This window comes from Rattus norvegicus, chromosome 7, assembly GCF_036323735.1.
Source record: "Rattus norvegicus strain BN/NHsdMcwi chromosome 7, GRCr8, whole genome shotgun sequence".
In the NCBI taxonomy this organism is placed as follows: Eukaryota; Metazoa; Chordata; class Mammalia; order Rodentia; family Muridae; genus Rattus; species Rattus norvegicus.
The window spans coordinates 56,811,199-56,826,737 of NC_086025.1; the positions used below are offsets into that span (position 1 = coordinate 56,811,199).

At 46.1% G+C, this 15,539-nt stretch overlaps 1 protein-coding gene across 2 annotated transcripts in view; it reads left to right on the plus strand.

The window, feature by feature from the left end:
- Positions 1-9,302: 9,302 nt before the first annotated feature.
- Grip1 (glutamate receptor interacting protein 1) overlaps positions 9,303-15,539 on the plus strand; it is a 657,377-nt gene continuing 651,140 nt past the window's right edge. For both annotated transcript variants that reach the window (XM_039079960.2, XM_039079965.2), the window contains exon 1: positions 9,303-9,762. In XM_039079960.2, coding sequence (XP_038935888.1) covers positions 9,705-9,762 — 58 coding nt within the window. In that variant the 5' untranslated portion in view covers positions 9,303-9,704. The remainder of the gene's footprint in view (positions 9,763-15,539) is intronic.

Genomic DNA, 15,539 nt, shown 5'->3' on the forward strand with positions numbered 1-15,539 from the left:
GAGAGTTTCAGGCCAATCTCATGATTTTTGGTACACAGTGAAGCCTTGTCTCAAAAACCGATGCTTGGGCAAAATGACTCAGCCTGGAAAAGGCACCTGGCACACAAGACTGGCCACCTGAGTTTGCTTCCCTGAACCTATGCATGTGTAGAAGAGGAGAAGTGACTCTTAAGAGGAAGTTGTCCTCTGGTGTGCAGACATCATGTGCACACCGACACTCACATACACACAGACACACACAGACAGATGAACACATACAGACACACAGACAGACACACACACACAGATACAGACAGACAGACACAGACAGGCGGACAGGCATGCACTCACACACAAATTCTTAAAAACTCAAGAGAAAGGCAATAAATCTGTCTTTAAGCATAGATCCTATTCAATACCTCACGATTACATAAGTACAGTATAAATGAAATTAGCTGGCTAAGCATTACTAAAACTTTTCTACATCCACATTTATGATTCACTAAATGATTCAGACTTTTTGAAGGTTGTGTTTCTGCATAAGACATCTTCTCCCAGCTTGGGTAACTACTGGGTTTCTGTTATTCTCTCTAGAACTTTCCCCCAGGCTGGTGCCTCCTACCCACGAGTCTTCCTGCAGAAACATCTACGTACAATGCAAATGTCAGACTCAGGGTTCTCCCTGACTCCAGACATGTAAACACGGCCAAGCCTGGGGATACAAGGAGACCTATACAGTGTGTGTGTCACCTGTCTGTTCGATTTTGTATACGGTTGTCTTTTACATTGGCGATGTTTAAGGGTTTTGCAAGATCCAGTGTATTTTATGTAAACAGTTCCATGGTACTGGACTTTCTGAACCATTCGAAACTTCCTGCCAATCAAATAAAGATACAAGAGACATCTTGGTATATAAACTCTTAGCCATAACCTTGACTGTTTTCTTGGGAGATGCCTGCAACCATAGCCAAGGGGTTGGCAGATTGTATTTGTTGCCAGGTTGGTTCCCTGAACAGTCATGTCAGTGTGGACACAAACTGGAGCATGAATGTGTCCAGGCGGTTTCCATCCTTTTGTCTTTACCACTTAGTGAAAGTGCACACCAATAAGATCTTACTTCTCACCCAGCTATTTTCCTTTCGTTTCTCTCTTTATTCTCATTTATCACCTGCTACCATAAGAATGTCCCCCTGCCCAGCCCCCTGGGTTCTACACTGTGTCCTAGGCCCTGCGTGTCCACCAAGCCTTTTTCAGTCAGTCTTCACCGGCTACAGTTTCTCTCAGTATCCACAGACACTCCTCTGCTCTACTTTTTCAGACACTCAAGGGACGAAACCTAAATCCATTATTAGTCGTTCCCCCATCCCAAGCCAGGAAGGTAAGAATCACCTATTTAATTTTCTGAAGAAATGCTTATTCATGTCTAGTCTTCTAGTCAACTGGCAGCTCGTGCTCTTGCTAATCACCGTCGTAACCACCACCCTGGAGCTCGGTTACTGACCTCCGTTTGGACCAAAAGCGTTTCTCTTACAGATACTGTTAGGCTTTCTGATTTTAGGAACAAATGAAATTTCTGTCATTTTGTGAGCTCTGTCTGTCTGACCATATGGTGGGTTTATGTAGAAAAGAGACTATTTTTTTAATATTCGCCCTTTTAGCAAGTGTCCATTGAGCACACACAACTTACAGAAGGCAATGAGTGATATCAGGCACAGTCCTAATGCTGCGATACTGATATTAACTAAAATGTATTGGGCTCTCTCAGAACCAGCATTTCAGATTCCAGAGGACGATACAACACTGGTCCTATCCTTATTCCTGCTTGACAGACAAAGAAACGGAAGTAGCAGGAGATAAAGGTTCTCTCAGGTGGAGAGCTGGGGTTTGAACCTAACCATGTGACTTCAGAATTCAGCTTGATAGACAGACCCTTCTGCATGGCGGGGCAGATCATATCTACAGAAACCAGAAGGTATGGTAGTGTAGGTCTTGGCGAAAAGACGGAAGTCGTGATCTAAAGAAACAGTTGAAAAAAGTTGGATAGGCATAAAAGCAGTGCTTCAAGGTGGGGTTGGAAGATGATAGCGGCCCACCACTCCCGGGTTCAAACTCTGGATCTAGCACATTTTTGTGGTGAAATGATTTCTCTTAGCCTGGGGCCCTCAAACTGTTTTAGTTCTAATGAGCAGTTGTGTACAGAAACACTCACGTTTAAGGAACGGAAGCCATGCAGGATGGGTGGAAGGGGCTTCAAGGGACTTCCACGGCAGCTGAAGGAACCAAGCAAGGGGGAGAAGGAAGCATTGCCACAGAACTGTGGCGGAGGAGTGCGGGGAACAGCAACCAGGACTGTAGTGGGAGAGAAGTGAGCAGGAGGACAGCCGGGTGTTTCACTTTGGGGAGAACAGGGTTGGAGGAAGTGAGTCTGGAACAGGCTGCTGGGATTACCCAGGAAACAGAAAATAAAAGGCAGGAATTGGGGCGAGGCCGAGATAAAGGAGAGAGATTTAAGAATTACTCCCAAGGTATGTTTGAAAGAATTTGGTAACCAACTGGCGATTTGGGGCTGATTTTAAAATGTTCCTTCCTTTTCAGCCCCAGGGGCTGGAGGCAGTGAGACCGAAAGTGAAGATGGGCCAGGTGTGAATCAGAATCCAAAACTTGGCTGTCAGCAGTCCAGAGGCCTTTGTGGAAAGTTTGGAGGAAAAGGGCAGGGCGTGGTGGAGCATTTGGGTGTCAGTATGCCAAAGGCTCCCATAGGAAGGCAGAGTTCTTTGCCATTAACCTTCCCTTTTAAGAGTCAGTCCCAGAGTTATACACAATGCAGTCTTCTTTTCACACTTATGGGGGTAGAAGCGGGGGTCTTTAAACTGTGTCTAAACTAAGGAATCTTTTGCAAGTTTGATGTAAACTGTGGCTTGTTCTTGGGCATGGGTATGATCATGAATGCATCCGCTTGTAGGAACGTCAATGCATTTATGGGAGTCCTCTAATGTACTCTGTAAGGCTTCTCTTGTTGACCAAATTATTACTGTTTGCCACCCATCATTAAATGCTTAAGGACTGTACTAGGCACCTGACCTGTGTGGGCACAGTTAATCCTTCCCATGACATGGACACTCAGGCTTTCCATTTCAGGCCCCAGACGAATACAGGGAAGGGTCACAGAGCTGGAATGTGGTAGAACCAGAAACTGAACATAGGTCTCTATGTTAGTACTCTCCAGAGACCCAGACAGAGACATTCATTTAGAGGACTGCTTGTGCCACCATAGAGGCCCATGAGCTTCAGGCTGTGCAAGGCGTGCTGGGGATCTAGAGACCCAGGAGATGAGATGGCGCATTTTCAGCCCGAGTCCAAAGTTCTGAGATCCAGAGAGTGCTGTGTAGCTCCGCTCTGAGCAAAGGTTTGGGACCCAGACACAGGTGACTTCTTGTTTACACAGGAAGCAGCACCAAGTCCTATTCCTCAGGAAGCAGTGGGAAGGGAGCTGTTTTCACAGAGCGGGTTAGCCTTTTGTTCCAGCTAGACCTTCAAGCGACTGGTGAGGGTCTCCTAAAGCAGTCTGCTTCAACTCACTGGAAAGTTTGTTCCTCCCCAAAACATCCTCTCAGAAACATCCAAACTAATGTTTATAACGTTCATGTTTTTATTTGCTGTGTGTTAATCATGCAAGCCTGCAGAGGAGCGCACTGTTATAGTTTTATATGTCACGTAACATGATCACTCCCATCCCGTCACTCTCCCCTGCCTCCCTACCTTTGGTCTACTTCCAATTTCTTGGTTACTCTTCTACTTCTTGTTGGTTACGGTTTTCTCTAGACTCCACCTGTGAGCGAGCCCACAGATACTTATCTTTCTGAATCTGGTTTAGTTCACCTAAAAGGATGGTATCCAGTTTCATTCCGAAAATGAGGGGATTTCACCTGTCTGTCTGTCTGTCTGTCTGTCTGCCTGCCTGCCTGCCATCTATCAGTCTATCTCTCAGCTATCTATTTATCTACCTATCATCTATCTATTGTCTCTCTACCATCTATCTATTTTCTATCATCAAGCATCTATCTATAGTCTATCATCTCTGTATCTATCATCTATATATCATTTATCTATCATCTAACCACCTATCATCTAACTATCTATCATCTATCTTCTATCATCTATCTATCTATCTATCTATCTATCTATCTATCTATCTATCTATCTATCATTTATCAATATCTATCCATCTGTACTGGCTGGTTTTGTGTGTCAACTTGACACAAGCTAGCGGCATCACAAAGAAAGGAGCCTCTTGAGGAAATGCCTCCAGGAGATCCAGCTATAAGGCATTTTTTCAATTAGTGATCAATGGGGGGAGGGCCCAGCCCACTGTGCGTGGTGCTATCCCTGGGCCAGTGATCCTGGGTTCTATAAGAAAGCTGGCTGAGCGAGCCTTGAGAAGTAAAGCAGTAAGAAGCACCCCTCCATAGCCTATGCATCAGCTCCTGCCTCCAGGTTCCTGCCTTGCTTAAGTTCCTGATTTCTTTCAATAATGAATGAATGTGAAAGTGTAAGCCAAATAAATCTTTTTCTCTCCAACTTGCTTTTTGGTCACAGTGTCTCTTCACAGCATAGAACCCTAACTAAGACTCTATCTATCTATCTATCTATCTATCTATCTATCTATCTATCTACCTACCTATCTATCTACCTATCTTTTTTTAATTCATTCTTCTGGGCAAGACACCTAGGATAATTCTGCATGTCAGCTCTTACAGTAGGCCGTGTTGATTCTTAGACCCAGGAGCAGTATAGCTGGGTCATAAGTTAGTTCTGTTCGTGTTTAGAGAAAACGTCTTGCCCATTTCCATACTGGATGGACCGATGGACAGAAAGTACACAGAGATTCCATTTCGCCCTGATCAGAATGGTCACCATCAAGAAATGCTAATGAGGATCTGAGGGGAAAGGACACATATATGCTGATTGTGGGAATGTCAATTGGTCTGGATTAATGTTTTGCTAAAGATCTGGTACCTGGTGGCCCAGTCATGTTGGCATAAAGTGAACTAACTTTTGACTGGTGCTTCTATGCTCTCTTCTGTCATTTTATAGCACACTGCGACTTTTTAAAAGTGAGCGTTGTTTTTGCTCTTGGAAGTTCTTTCTCCTGTTACACAGTCTCCCAACTCAAGATTTTTAACTAAAAATCAACACAGGCTGCTTCTTCTGTTTGTTTTCTGCTGTCTACCCCTTTTCCCACAAGAAGATAAACTTCCCCAGAAGCTTCTTTCATTTCAAATGTTCAAAGAGGACTTTGCAGGTAAAAGTGAGTTAGCAACATCTAAAAGAATGCACATACCCAGTAGGCGAATAGATGGGGCATTAAAAGAGTTTTAGATTCACTGCATGCGGTAGTAAGCAGGTGCTGGATTTCTGTGGCATGGCTCAGACTTTCGGGTTTGTTTAATATGCTGCAGGTTTCTGAGTAAAGAGTCAATACATAGTTTAAAAAAAGATACGTAGAGGGCATTTCCAGACCTTGGAAGAAACCCAAAGTAATAGCTGAGATTTTACCTTTGCTGCAGGACTCCTCCAATCCCTGAAACCAAATGCCCCAGACTCATACCATCAGTGGAATGAAGACCTCACGAGCAAGAGACTGGAGGTCCTCATGTCGGGATGCAAAGAAATGAGAGGGACACACATGTTCTCAGGTCTTTAAATAAACCATGACCAAACGACACAGTTAATGATTTCAATTTACAGAATCAGTCCATCAATCTTTTTGTTGGTGGTGGTGGTTTTTTTTTTTTTTTTTGTTTTGTTTTTTGTTTTTTTTTTTGTTTTTTGTTTTTTGTTTTTTGTTTTTCAAGACAAGTTTTTACTATGGCCATCCTGGAACTCCCTCTGTGGACCAGGCTGATCTCAAACTGAGAGATCCACCTGCCTCTGCCTCTGGAGTGCTGGCATTAAAGGTCTGCACCATCCCCACCCGGCCTAGAATTTTTCCTCCTTACCAGGTGAAGAGGGCATTAGAATTCAGAGAATATACCTCCATTTCTTCTTAATCTAGAAAGCTATAAAATTGAGACCAAGCAAGGTCACCTTTAGGAGTGTGTCTAATGGTCTTACCTTAACCTAACTTGGCTAAGGTAAATAAATCAATGTCCATTTCTCATTTTGTAAACTCATGCTATTAGACCATTTTGAGCTGCTCTAGATTCTTTAAAGAACTTATGTTCAAAGTAACCCCACAGATTAGAGACCTCATCTAGAAACCATGGCTGCAGGGTTAGGTACTTCCTTTTTTATTTACTGAATTTGTTTGAGTTAATTTAATTACAGCTTTTCTCCCCCCCCCCCCAAACTCTCTTATATATTCCCCCTTCCCCACTGTGGTGATCTGAATACGCTTGGCCCAGGGAGTGGCACTCTTAGGAGGTGTGGCCTTGTTGGAGGAAGTACATCACTGTGTGTAGGGGGGAGGGGTGGATTTGAGACCCTCCTTCTAGCTGCCTGGAAGACAGCAGTCTTCTGTTTGTATTCAGAATAAGATGTAGAACTCTCAGGTACTCCAGCACCAGGCCTGCCAAGATGCTGCCATGCTTCCTACCATAATGATAATGGACTGAACCTCAGAACCAGTAAGCCAGCCCCAATTAAATGCTCTGTCCTTTATAAGAGCTGCCTTGGTCATGGTGTCTCTTCACAGCAATAGAAAGCTAAGACACCTACTCTTTTTTAAATTCACTCCCCCTGTTTTGGACTAATTGTTATAGCCTTTTTAAAAAGGACATTGATTTTCAAATTACTAAAGAAAAAAAGAATAAAAAGAATGTGCCTAGCTATTTGAGATCTTGTATTTTTTTTTTTAAATAAAGCTCAAGATAATGTTACAATTTCTTTGAATAGACTTTTGGATACATTGTTTTGAATATAAAGGGCTACATCGGACAGTGGAAATGAAACTGAACACATCCACTCAATTTAGATTATCTAGTATTATTGTTCCAATTTTTTGTCAAGTGATTTGAATAATATAATGAGAAGGATTCATGCAGAGAATATTTTCCTACAAGAAACGCCAGGGGCCCAAGTGAGGGCAAAAAGCTATCACTATTGTAGTTAGAGATAAAAAGAGAAACGCTACATTATCCCCACACAGCTCAGGACTTAGTTGATGATGGCCATACAGGCAAAGATGGTGTAGGATGTTCGATGTTAGCGAGCACATATTTGGGATGAATAGCACGAAGTGGGGGGAAGTTATGGTTTCAAGAGCTTGTTGCTTGCAGCTGTACAATTCACCAGATAGTATCTGATCCTAATATCTAAGATAATTTGAACTACTAATTTGAACTATTTCTGAAATAAAAAAATTCTTGTATCCCAAACTTTTATCGAAGAGTCCAAAACATAGTAGGGATTTTATCAGAGTTAAAATACAATCAGTAGGCATTAGTTAGAACTCTGTCATTGATAAGCTGTCACTTCAGTGGGGCAATCATACCATTGATTGCAATAGAACCTTATGAGTAAGGGTCAGCTCAGATTAGAGGTTTGTTGAGTATGTCCCCCAGAATAACACCCCTTAGAATAATCATCCACATCTTACATATTACATAAATTGCTCCAGCGGTTTCTGGGTTGCTGGAAGCTGAGGGTACAGCTATAGCTCTGGAAATTGTTCTGCAATAGCAGCGTCACATTCTTGAAACAGTCTTAGGGCAAGACCAAAGTCATGCCATCCGTTTTCTACACTTTACGAAGAGTCTGAAAGGAGCAAGTTCAGATGGGATTAGGGGTGGGGGAGCGGGGGGGGGGGGAGTGGGAGATCTCTGTAGCCCTGGCTGTCCTGGAAATAGCTCCGTAGACCAGGCTAGCTTCGAACTCAGAGATATGCTTGCTTCTGCTTCCCAAGTGCTGGAAGTGAAGGCATGCACTACCACCAAGCCGCCACTGCCCAGCTCAGATGGGATTTCTAACCCCTGGGACATTGTGACTCTATTTCTACTTAGCCCTTCAGCTCCGTGGTGCTGCGTAGCTCTGTTCTGAATCCTCTCCTCTCTTTCCTTAGGAGAGATAGTCACTGGTTTTTGGCAGCTGGGCAGTTCTGCAATGACAACCAACCAGTCTCACATAAGGGGCGACTGCAGGTGCCAACATCCCTGCTTGATCAGACTGTTTATGAGATGGCAAGAAGACACCTTATCTTTTAATGTTGTGTGATTTGGCTATTTCCCTGGCAGTGTGAGAGAGAAGGCTGGCATGAGCTGATGTCCCCATTGAGGGAGAGGAACCACAGTTCCTTCGGAGGCCAAAATAAACCGCAGAGGCGAAACCTCCAAACCATACTCCAGTAGGTACAAGCGCTGGGGCCCCAAATTCTTCAGAACATATCAGATAGGAGGGGAAAGCATGGTTATTTTCCAGTCAGAGGCTCAGGCTTGAGGAAATGGATGGCATCTCCACACAAGACAGACAGCTGCCAAATGCCCCTCTCCTAGAAGCACTGAAATCTCAAGGAAGAGCCCACATGCCAGGGCAGAATCTTCCCGGCTCTGCTACAAAGGCTTCTTCCCCTCCCCCTCCCCACCTTTATTCATTTTCCACTGAAATTTTTTTCCCTGTGAGCCTATGATAAGAGGAAGAAACTAATCATAAAACCTGATCATAAAATTCCTTCCTACACTTGAAGACAGCTATTAAATACTCACTCAGCTGAGATCTGCTTCCGTCCTTTAAAACAAAAGGGGCTCCCCACTCCCACCGTCCCCACCCCTGGGACCAGCGCCGACCATCCCGAAAGTTGCCACTGCCCCTATGTTGAGGGCGAAGTTAGCGAATCCGGAGCTGCGAGTCTCAACTTGGGGGAGGGGGCGACGGGCAGGGCTGGGAGGGGTGGGGGTGAGCGGCGAGAAGGAGGGACTAGAGGGAAGGACACTGCCCCCTGCTTCATCGAGGTCATCGCCGAAGCCGCCAGAGCGGCCCGTCCGGCTCGGGGCGGGAGGCCCGGGAGGGGCGGGTGAGGGCTCCGCAGCGGCGGCGGGGTGCCAGGCTCTGTACCTGGCGGGCCAGGCGCGCCTCGCAGGCCGGCGATCCGGGCGCGGAGGGTGTGAGCGCGCGCGCCCCTCCGTGCCCGCCCAGCCTCGCGCGCGTCTCGGGGGAGAGGCTCCGGCGACAGGCGCCCCGGGAGCCCGCAGCTCGGTCCCGCCCGCCCGGAGGAGCTTTGTGCGGCCGCGGCGGCTCCGAGTCCCACCTGCTGGCGGCGGAGGGACGAGGAAGGAGAAGAAGGAGGCGAGCAGGAGGAGGTGGAGGAGGAGGAGGAGCGGAGCGAGGCGGCGCCAGCCCTGAGCTCCCGCCGGCGCCCACCTCCGGGGGCTCGGCGGTCCTACACCGGCCTGCTCCGGTCCCCCGGCCTCGCGGCCACACCGCGCCACCGCGGCTGCAGATCCCCCCTCCCCACCCCCTCCTCTGCTCTGCCCGGTTACCGCGCGGCCCGACCGCCACTGCCACCGCCACCGCCACCCCCGGGGAGCTCCGGAGACTTGGAGGCGAGCAGCGGGGCGCGCGGCGTCTGCTCAATGTGTCGGGGATTCGGCTCGGCGCCCCAGCCCCGCTGAGCAGCCTCGGGCGTGTTGCTACCGGCCGGAGGGCGTGAGCCAGGAGGCGCGGCGAGCCCCGGAGCCGGCGACCAGAAAGCGAGCGAGCGAGCCCCAGAGCAGGCTGAGGGAGCAGACACCATGCCGGGCTGGAAGAAGAACATCCCCATCTGCTTGCAAGCCGAGGAACAGGAGAGAGGTGAGCCTGGCGGTCGAGCCTGGGGGCCGGGGCAGGCGCCCTCGGTGCCTCCCTGTCCCCCCAGCTCCCGAAGACCTGTCCTCGAGTCCGCAAGGGAGGGGCGCCGTGCCCTCCGGGGGGACCGCGCTCCCGGCCAGGTGGCACCTTGCGAAATCCGAGAGGGGATTTGGGGGTCTGGCGGGGGGAAGCCGTGGGGGCAAGGGAACAGTGCTGCGACAAGCAACTTTTCGCCCGGGGAAAGATTTTGTTCTGCCTGCAGAGGACCTAGAGGGAACTCCAGCTTCTCCTGGGCCCGCTCGCACGTGGAGCCCCGGCTCCTGAATGTGCGGTGGGCGCTCCGGGTGCTGGGGGTGGGGGAGAATCTTGCAATGCTTTAAGTGACTTTTCAAACTTTCCTCCTCCTGCCGCGGCCGCCTTTGCGATGTCCCCGCCTCTGGCTGGGCTACGATGGTGCTGCCAAACCCAAAGTTGCTGGAAATTCATAAAGAGGGAGGAGAAGGGGAAAGAGTGTGGGGGCGGAAAGGGGGCGCTGCCTTGGGTCGCTGGAAGGGGGGAGGGGAGACGGAGAGAACTGTCCCCCTTCCACCCACCCCCCACCTCCCCCACCCCCACGGCTGGTAGTGACTGCCTAGGAGATGAGTTATGCCCAGCGCAGTCCCGGCTTTCTAGTTAATACCGCAGGACTGCGGACTTTTCATAATTACTGTCTATTTTCTTCTTAAGAGATGGCTCTCAGTGCCAGGTGGCTTTGCAGTCCCTTTGTGCTTCAGCCTGACAAGTGTACTGGGCACGTTGGTTTGAAGTGACTTGCGGAGAGGAAAGTTGAAGGCCCTTTTGCACTCTAAACGCTGGGTTCTGCTGTCATTTTATGGTGTTTGGGTTGTGCAGTGGTTGGCCGTAACCTGGATATGATGTACCGAGTACACCAAAATTTCCTACCAAGGCCCCATGGGGCTGTGGGGTGCGCAGCATCCAGAGGGATTCCTGGCTGTCAAGGTCCACCAGGGTTTATATTCTGCTGCTTCTGCTCCAGCCTGCCTTGGCTTGTTCCAGGAACATGCTTGAGAATTGAATAGCTTTCAGGATGCAGGGTCTTCATGACTAACAGTTGGTGCTGGAGGTTAAATGGTGCTTCCTGGGAGGGTGGTGAGGGAAGCAGGAAGCCAATCTGGTGTGTAGAAGGGACAGCTCCCCCCATTCCCCCCACCCCTACAAAAAGAACCAACTTGATTCCGGAGCGTTGAGGGGGAGCTGGTATGGACTGTGGCTGGCTTTACTGGTCATGCTAAAAGTTTCAGGCTTTTGAAATAATGCTTACAGCAGAGGAACCAATGTACAGTTTCCACTTTTTCTCTAGGTGGCACAGCATGTCTTTGGTTGACAGCCTGTTTAATGACTCAGGGAATTTGTCCCTTTTAAAACCACTTCCTCATTAGATTGTGCATTCATTTCCAGTACACTTCTGGCATGTGACCAATGTATTTACCCCCTCCAGTGGTATCCCTGCTTCAGAAATGCTTCTGTGTCTGCCTCCGCACCACCATATCTTAAAATGTGCAGATCCAGGTGCCAATAATTCACCACCAGGTAAAAGCACGAAAGAAAGCATTCTGTCAAGCACACACGTCCGTCCTATCAGCTAACGGCTGCAGCGTACCTGATGTTAAGTGCGTCAGTTTGATTAAAAAAAAAAAACGTGTTGCCCCCAGGTTTTATCAGAGTGCTGAAGTAGGTAGATTATTGTTATTATTATTATTATTATTATTATTATTATTATTATTATTATTATTATTGGATTATAACAAAATGTACTTGTATGTCTTCTAGAAATATGGTAACTTTGAAAGATGATCACCTAATCTGCTTGGTTGAGATAAGACCGGAATTCCTCCAAGTACACAAAATCTGAGTCAGAAAAATTGGACTGCCTTAGCTCCTCCAACAGGAGGAAACAGGGAATGTATGGGACTTGGTTGCTTTTTTTTTTTTTTAAATGTTTCTTATTCTTTGCTTATAAGATGTTAAAAAACATCAAGAGGTATAGAAGTGTGTATGTATATATACATATATATACATATATATGTATGTAAATTAGTAGTATTTTTTGAGACCCTGCCTTATTGAGAATGTGAAAATGGTTTTGTTTTTTAAATACCGTGCACAAACCTTGACCGTGTGGATGTGGATGTATCACGTGTATGTAAGTTTATTGAGATGCCCATGTGACTTTCAGCATGCCTGTCAGAGGACACTGCTTGGATTATGCCCTTTGCAGAATTTTTATTACAAAGTATTGAGTAACTGATGGTTTCTCTTTGCATTTGAAGTAACATTGTTTAGACTGCCCCACTGCCCTGTGATTACTTTTGAAATATAAACAAAAGGATTAAATTATCAGGCTGGTCAAAAAAAAATGAACCTGGAATGCACATTTTTTTAATGTTCGAGAATACAGTCAATCAAAAGGCCAATTTGTAGCATTTGAGTGTTAAATCATAAGGCGGGCTGTGCCTATGGCCCCTCCCACACTTCTCCCACCCCCAGTTTACATTTACCATTCTAAAACCCATTATGGAGATGAGCATAACTTTTTTTACATGTGAATTTTACTTTTTGAAGTATCTTTGTCGATTATAACCCAAATGAGTATGAAATTCAAGCTTCCTCGAGGTCCATCTATGTGAACGAGTCCCTATCTTGGCATTACGCTTTTAAATACTGACTTGGGTTCTGGGATGGATGCGAGGGACTGGGGAGATGGTTTGCTCAGCATCCTTGCAAGCTTGAGGATCTGAGTTCCAATCCCCCAAACCTTTGTAAACAACCAGGTAGGCGCACTGGTGCTTGCCTGCAATGCTCCTTCTGGGAAAGTGGAGACCTGAGGATTATTGGATCTTGCTGGGCAGCTGATCCAGCTGCGTAGGGGAGCTCTGGGTTCTGTGAGGGACCCTGTCTCAAACACAAGGGAGAGGAGCAATTGAGGAATGACAGTGCATCAGCTCTCAGGGACAACTCGGAGGCAGGCGTACCTTCCTGGCATTCTCACATACAAAAGGTGTTTTGGCTACTCTCCGTAGTTTCCTGTCAAACTCACATGCCATTCATAGCATGGGTTTGTCGTGGAGGCCTCTGTCAAGACACTATTGAATGAGCTATTGCTCTTGCATGGAGGCTTGAGCAGAGAAACGGCAACATATGGGTTGTTGCAGTTGGCGCTCACACTGCCAAGATGGCATGTTGAGACTCACCTGTGTCAGGTGACACACCATTACAATTCAGAACACACTTCTCTGTCCTGTCCTCTCTTCCACCCCCATTTTTCTTCTTGAGCCGCTAAACCCAATCCATTCAGAAGCCACCACATACGCTTTGGGGGTAAATGTGTTTAGGAGAGTAAGAAAGAGTATGATGTTCTCTTTAATATCCCTTCCAATCAAATGAAATTAAGCAGTTTATTGGTTGTTTTACATCTGCTTCTTAGCTGCTGTAGTAGGAATGCATTTGCTCAGGAGACAGCACAAATGCAGAGGTACCTTGTCCTTAATGGTGCCTGTCTTTTGCCTGGTGGCTTTCCCTCTGACTTGGTGAGGCTTTGGTTAGTGAGTGTTCATTACAGTTTAACAAGGTAGTGAGCATTCAAAATCAAACGTGCTGCCTAGGAAGACTGACATCTTTCTATTGTAAACACAGCCCTTCCTTGTTCATTTTGGGGCAATAACATAACACTAATTGGCATTTTCTTTAAATTTGAAATTTAGGCTTAATAGAGAATATGGATATGATCCACTTGTAACGATGTTTCAACTGCATATTATATTGGCAGATATGCTCACCAGGGAGGAAGGCATCTATTTTTATATTCCTCCACATCTTTGCCTTTGAATTTTTTTCTTGTAAGTTTTCGAGGTCTACATGCGAGCTTAGCATTTGTGCTATGGAAGTTACTGTCTAGGGTTTCTATGTGTATTTTGGCAATGAGAGCGCTAGATGCCTTTAGTCGTAGTTAGCTTTGATAACGCATTGATGAGGAGGGTGTTAAAAAGTATGCCTTTACTGTGTACCCTTGGTCTGTTTTATTTCTTCATCACAGGGAGACCTGGTGACATCACCTCACACCCTGGGTAATAAAATACCAGCCTGACATTTGAATTTTGACTGGGAAGCTTTGTGTGGGAGAAGGGAAGAAGAAGAACAAATCGAGAGTCAGCTGGGTGTTGGACATTGTTGGGTGCCACATATGTGTGGCTTTGTGCAATTATGGGCTTCCGTTATACTTGTAAGGAAGGCATTGATATCAGATGAGGAACTTGTGGCCCATAATCAACACATTTGCTTTTAGTTACAAAGTCAATACCCTGGGTACTAATTTCTAAAAGAGATAATTAAAAAAAAAGAAGTTAAGTTACAATTCCTTAGAGAAACTTTGTCCTATTTTATTAGCACGATAACATCTTGCATTGTTTGTCTCAGAAAATGCTGCTGGCAAATCTTTCATCAAGAATTCAGGAGGTGGTTTATTTTTTTATTTTAAGTTACTTATATGGGAAAGCACTTGTCAGGTATATTTTGTGCTTTCTGTACACTGACTTTGGAAGACAGACATACTCCCTTGAGTAGTAAAGATGACACGAATGCATTTATTTCCTCGTCTTATCTTTATTTTGTATGTGTAGGTCATGCCACAGCTTGTGTATGACAATCAGAGAGCAACCGTGGGAGTCAGTTCTTCCTAGCCTGTGAGCATCCAGGGTGGGCTCAGATGGTCAGGCTCTGGAGCAGGTCTTATTACCTACCAAGATACCTCACAGTCCCTATTTCTTTAATTTTGATACATAGTTTCTCCATGTGGTCCAGTCTTCCCTGGAAAACTAGCCTTCCTTAGCTCTCCCGTGGTAGGATTTACAGGTGGGCACCAGCACACTTGGCTCAATATGTTTCTCAGTAAAATTATTTGACAAGCTTAATGTCACTCATTTAACTCAGGTGAATAGCTTTTCCCACCAAGGTTCCAACATTGTTGCATTTTTCCTTGTTGTCAAAGTGTAGTAGCCCTGAAGGTAAGAATTAAGGAGAACAAGGTATTGTTTTTCTGTTGTGAGCTGGTAAATGACTGCATTGTAGTGGGCATTGTACTGTTGCTTTGTTGCCAAACATATTATGTAATTAAAACCATATATCTGAACGCTCAGCCTGGCTACCAGTGGCCAAACGAAGGGACCTCCTCTGGTAATGCTTTCTTCTGCAGCTACCAGATTGGCTTCTTATCCAGAGAAAAGGAACTATCAGTTCATACCAGTGAGGGAAATTGAGGACTGAATACTATGGGATTTAATGTTGTTGTGCTAAGCACTCTACAAGGGTGGACAGTTTAAGAATGATTTGTTTTCCCATGAAGTTGCAAGAGCAGTACGTAATACCAGATGCAAAAGCAACAGTAACAGAGGGTCACCTCTAGCTGCCTCGGCTCGGAAAGTCTTCAGTCTCACACACCTGTGACTTTCTGAAATGTACATGTTTCTTAAGTGTGACTAGGAGAGACCTACTGATACAGGTTTCCTCTGCGAAGAGGTCCCGAGTGTATTAGATGCTGTCAGCTTTATGGGAAAGTTAATGTTGTCTAAATATATCTAGCAATTAAAATATATCAGATTTAACGTCCTACCATCCTTCATCTCAACGGTGTTTAACTTGCAGGTACCAAAGGACGACTATGGAGAAGGCATCCCTTATATCCTGGATAATAGAGTCCTTGACTTCAGCACAGTGGTAGAGAACAA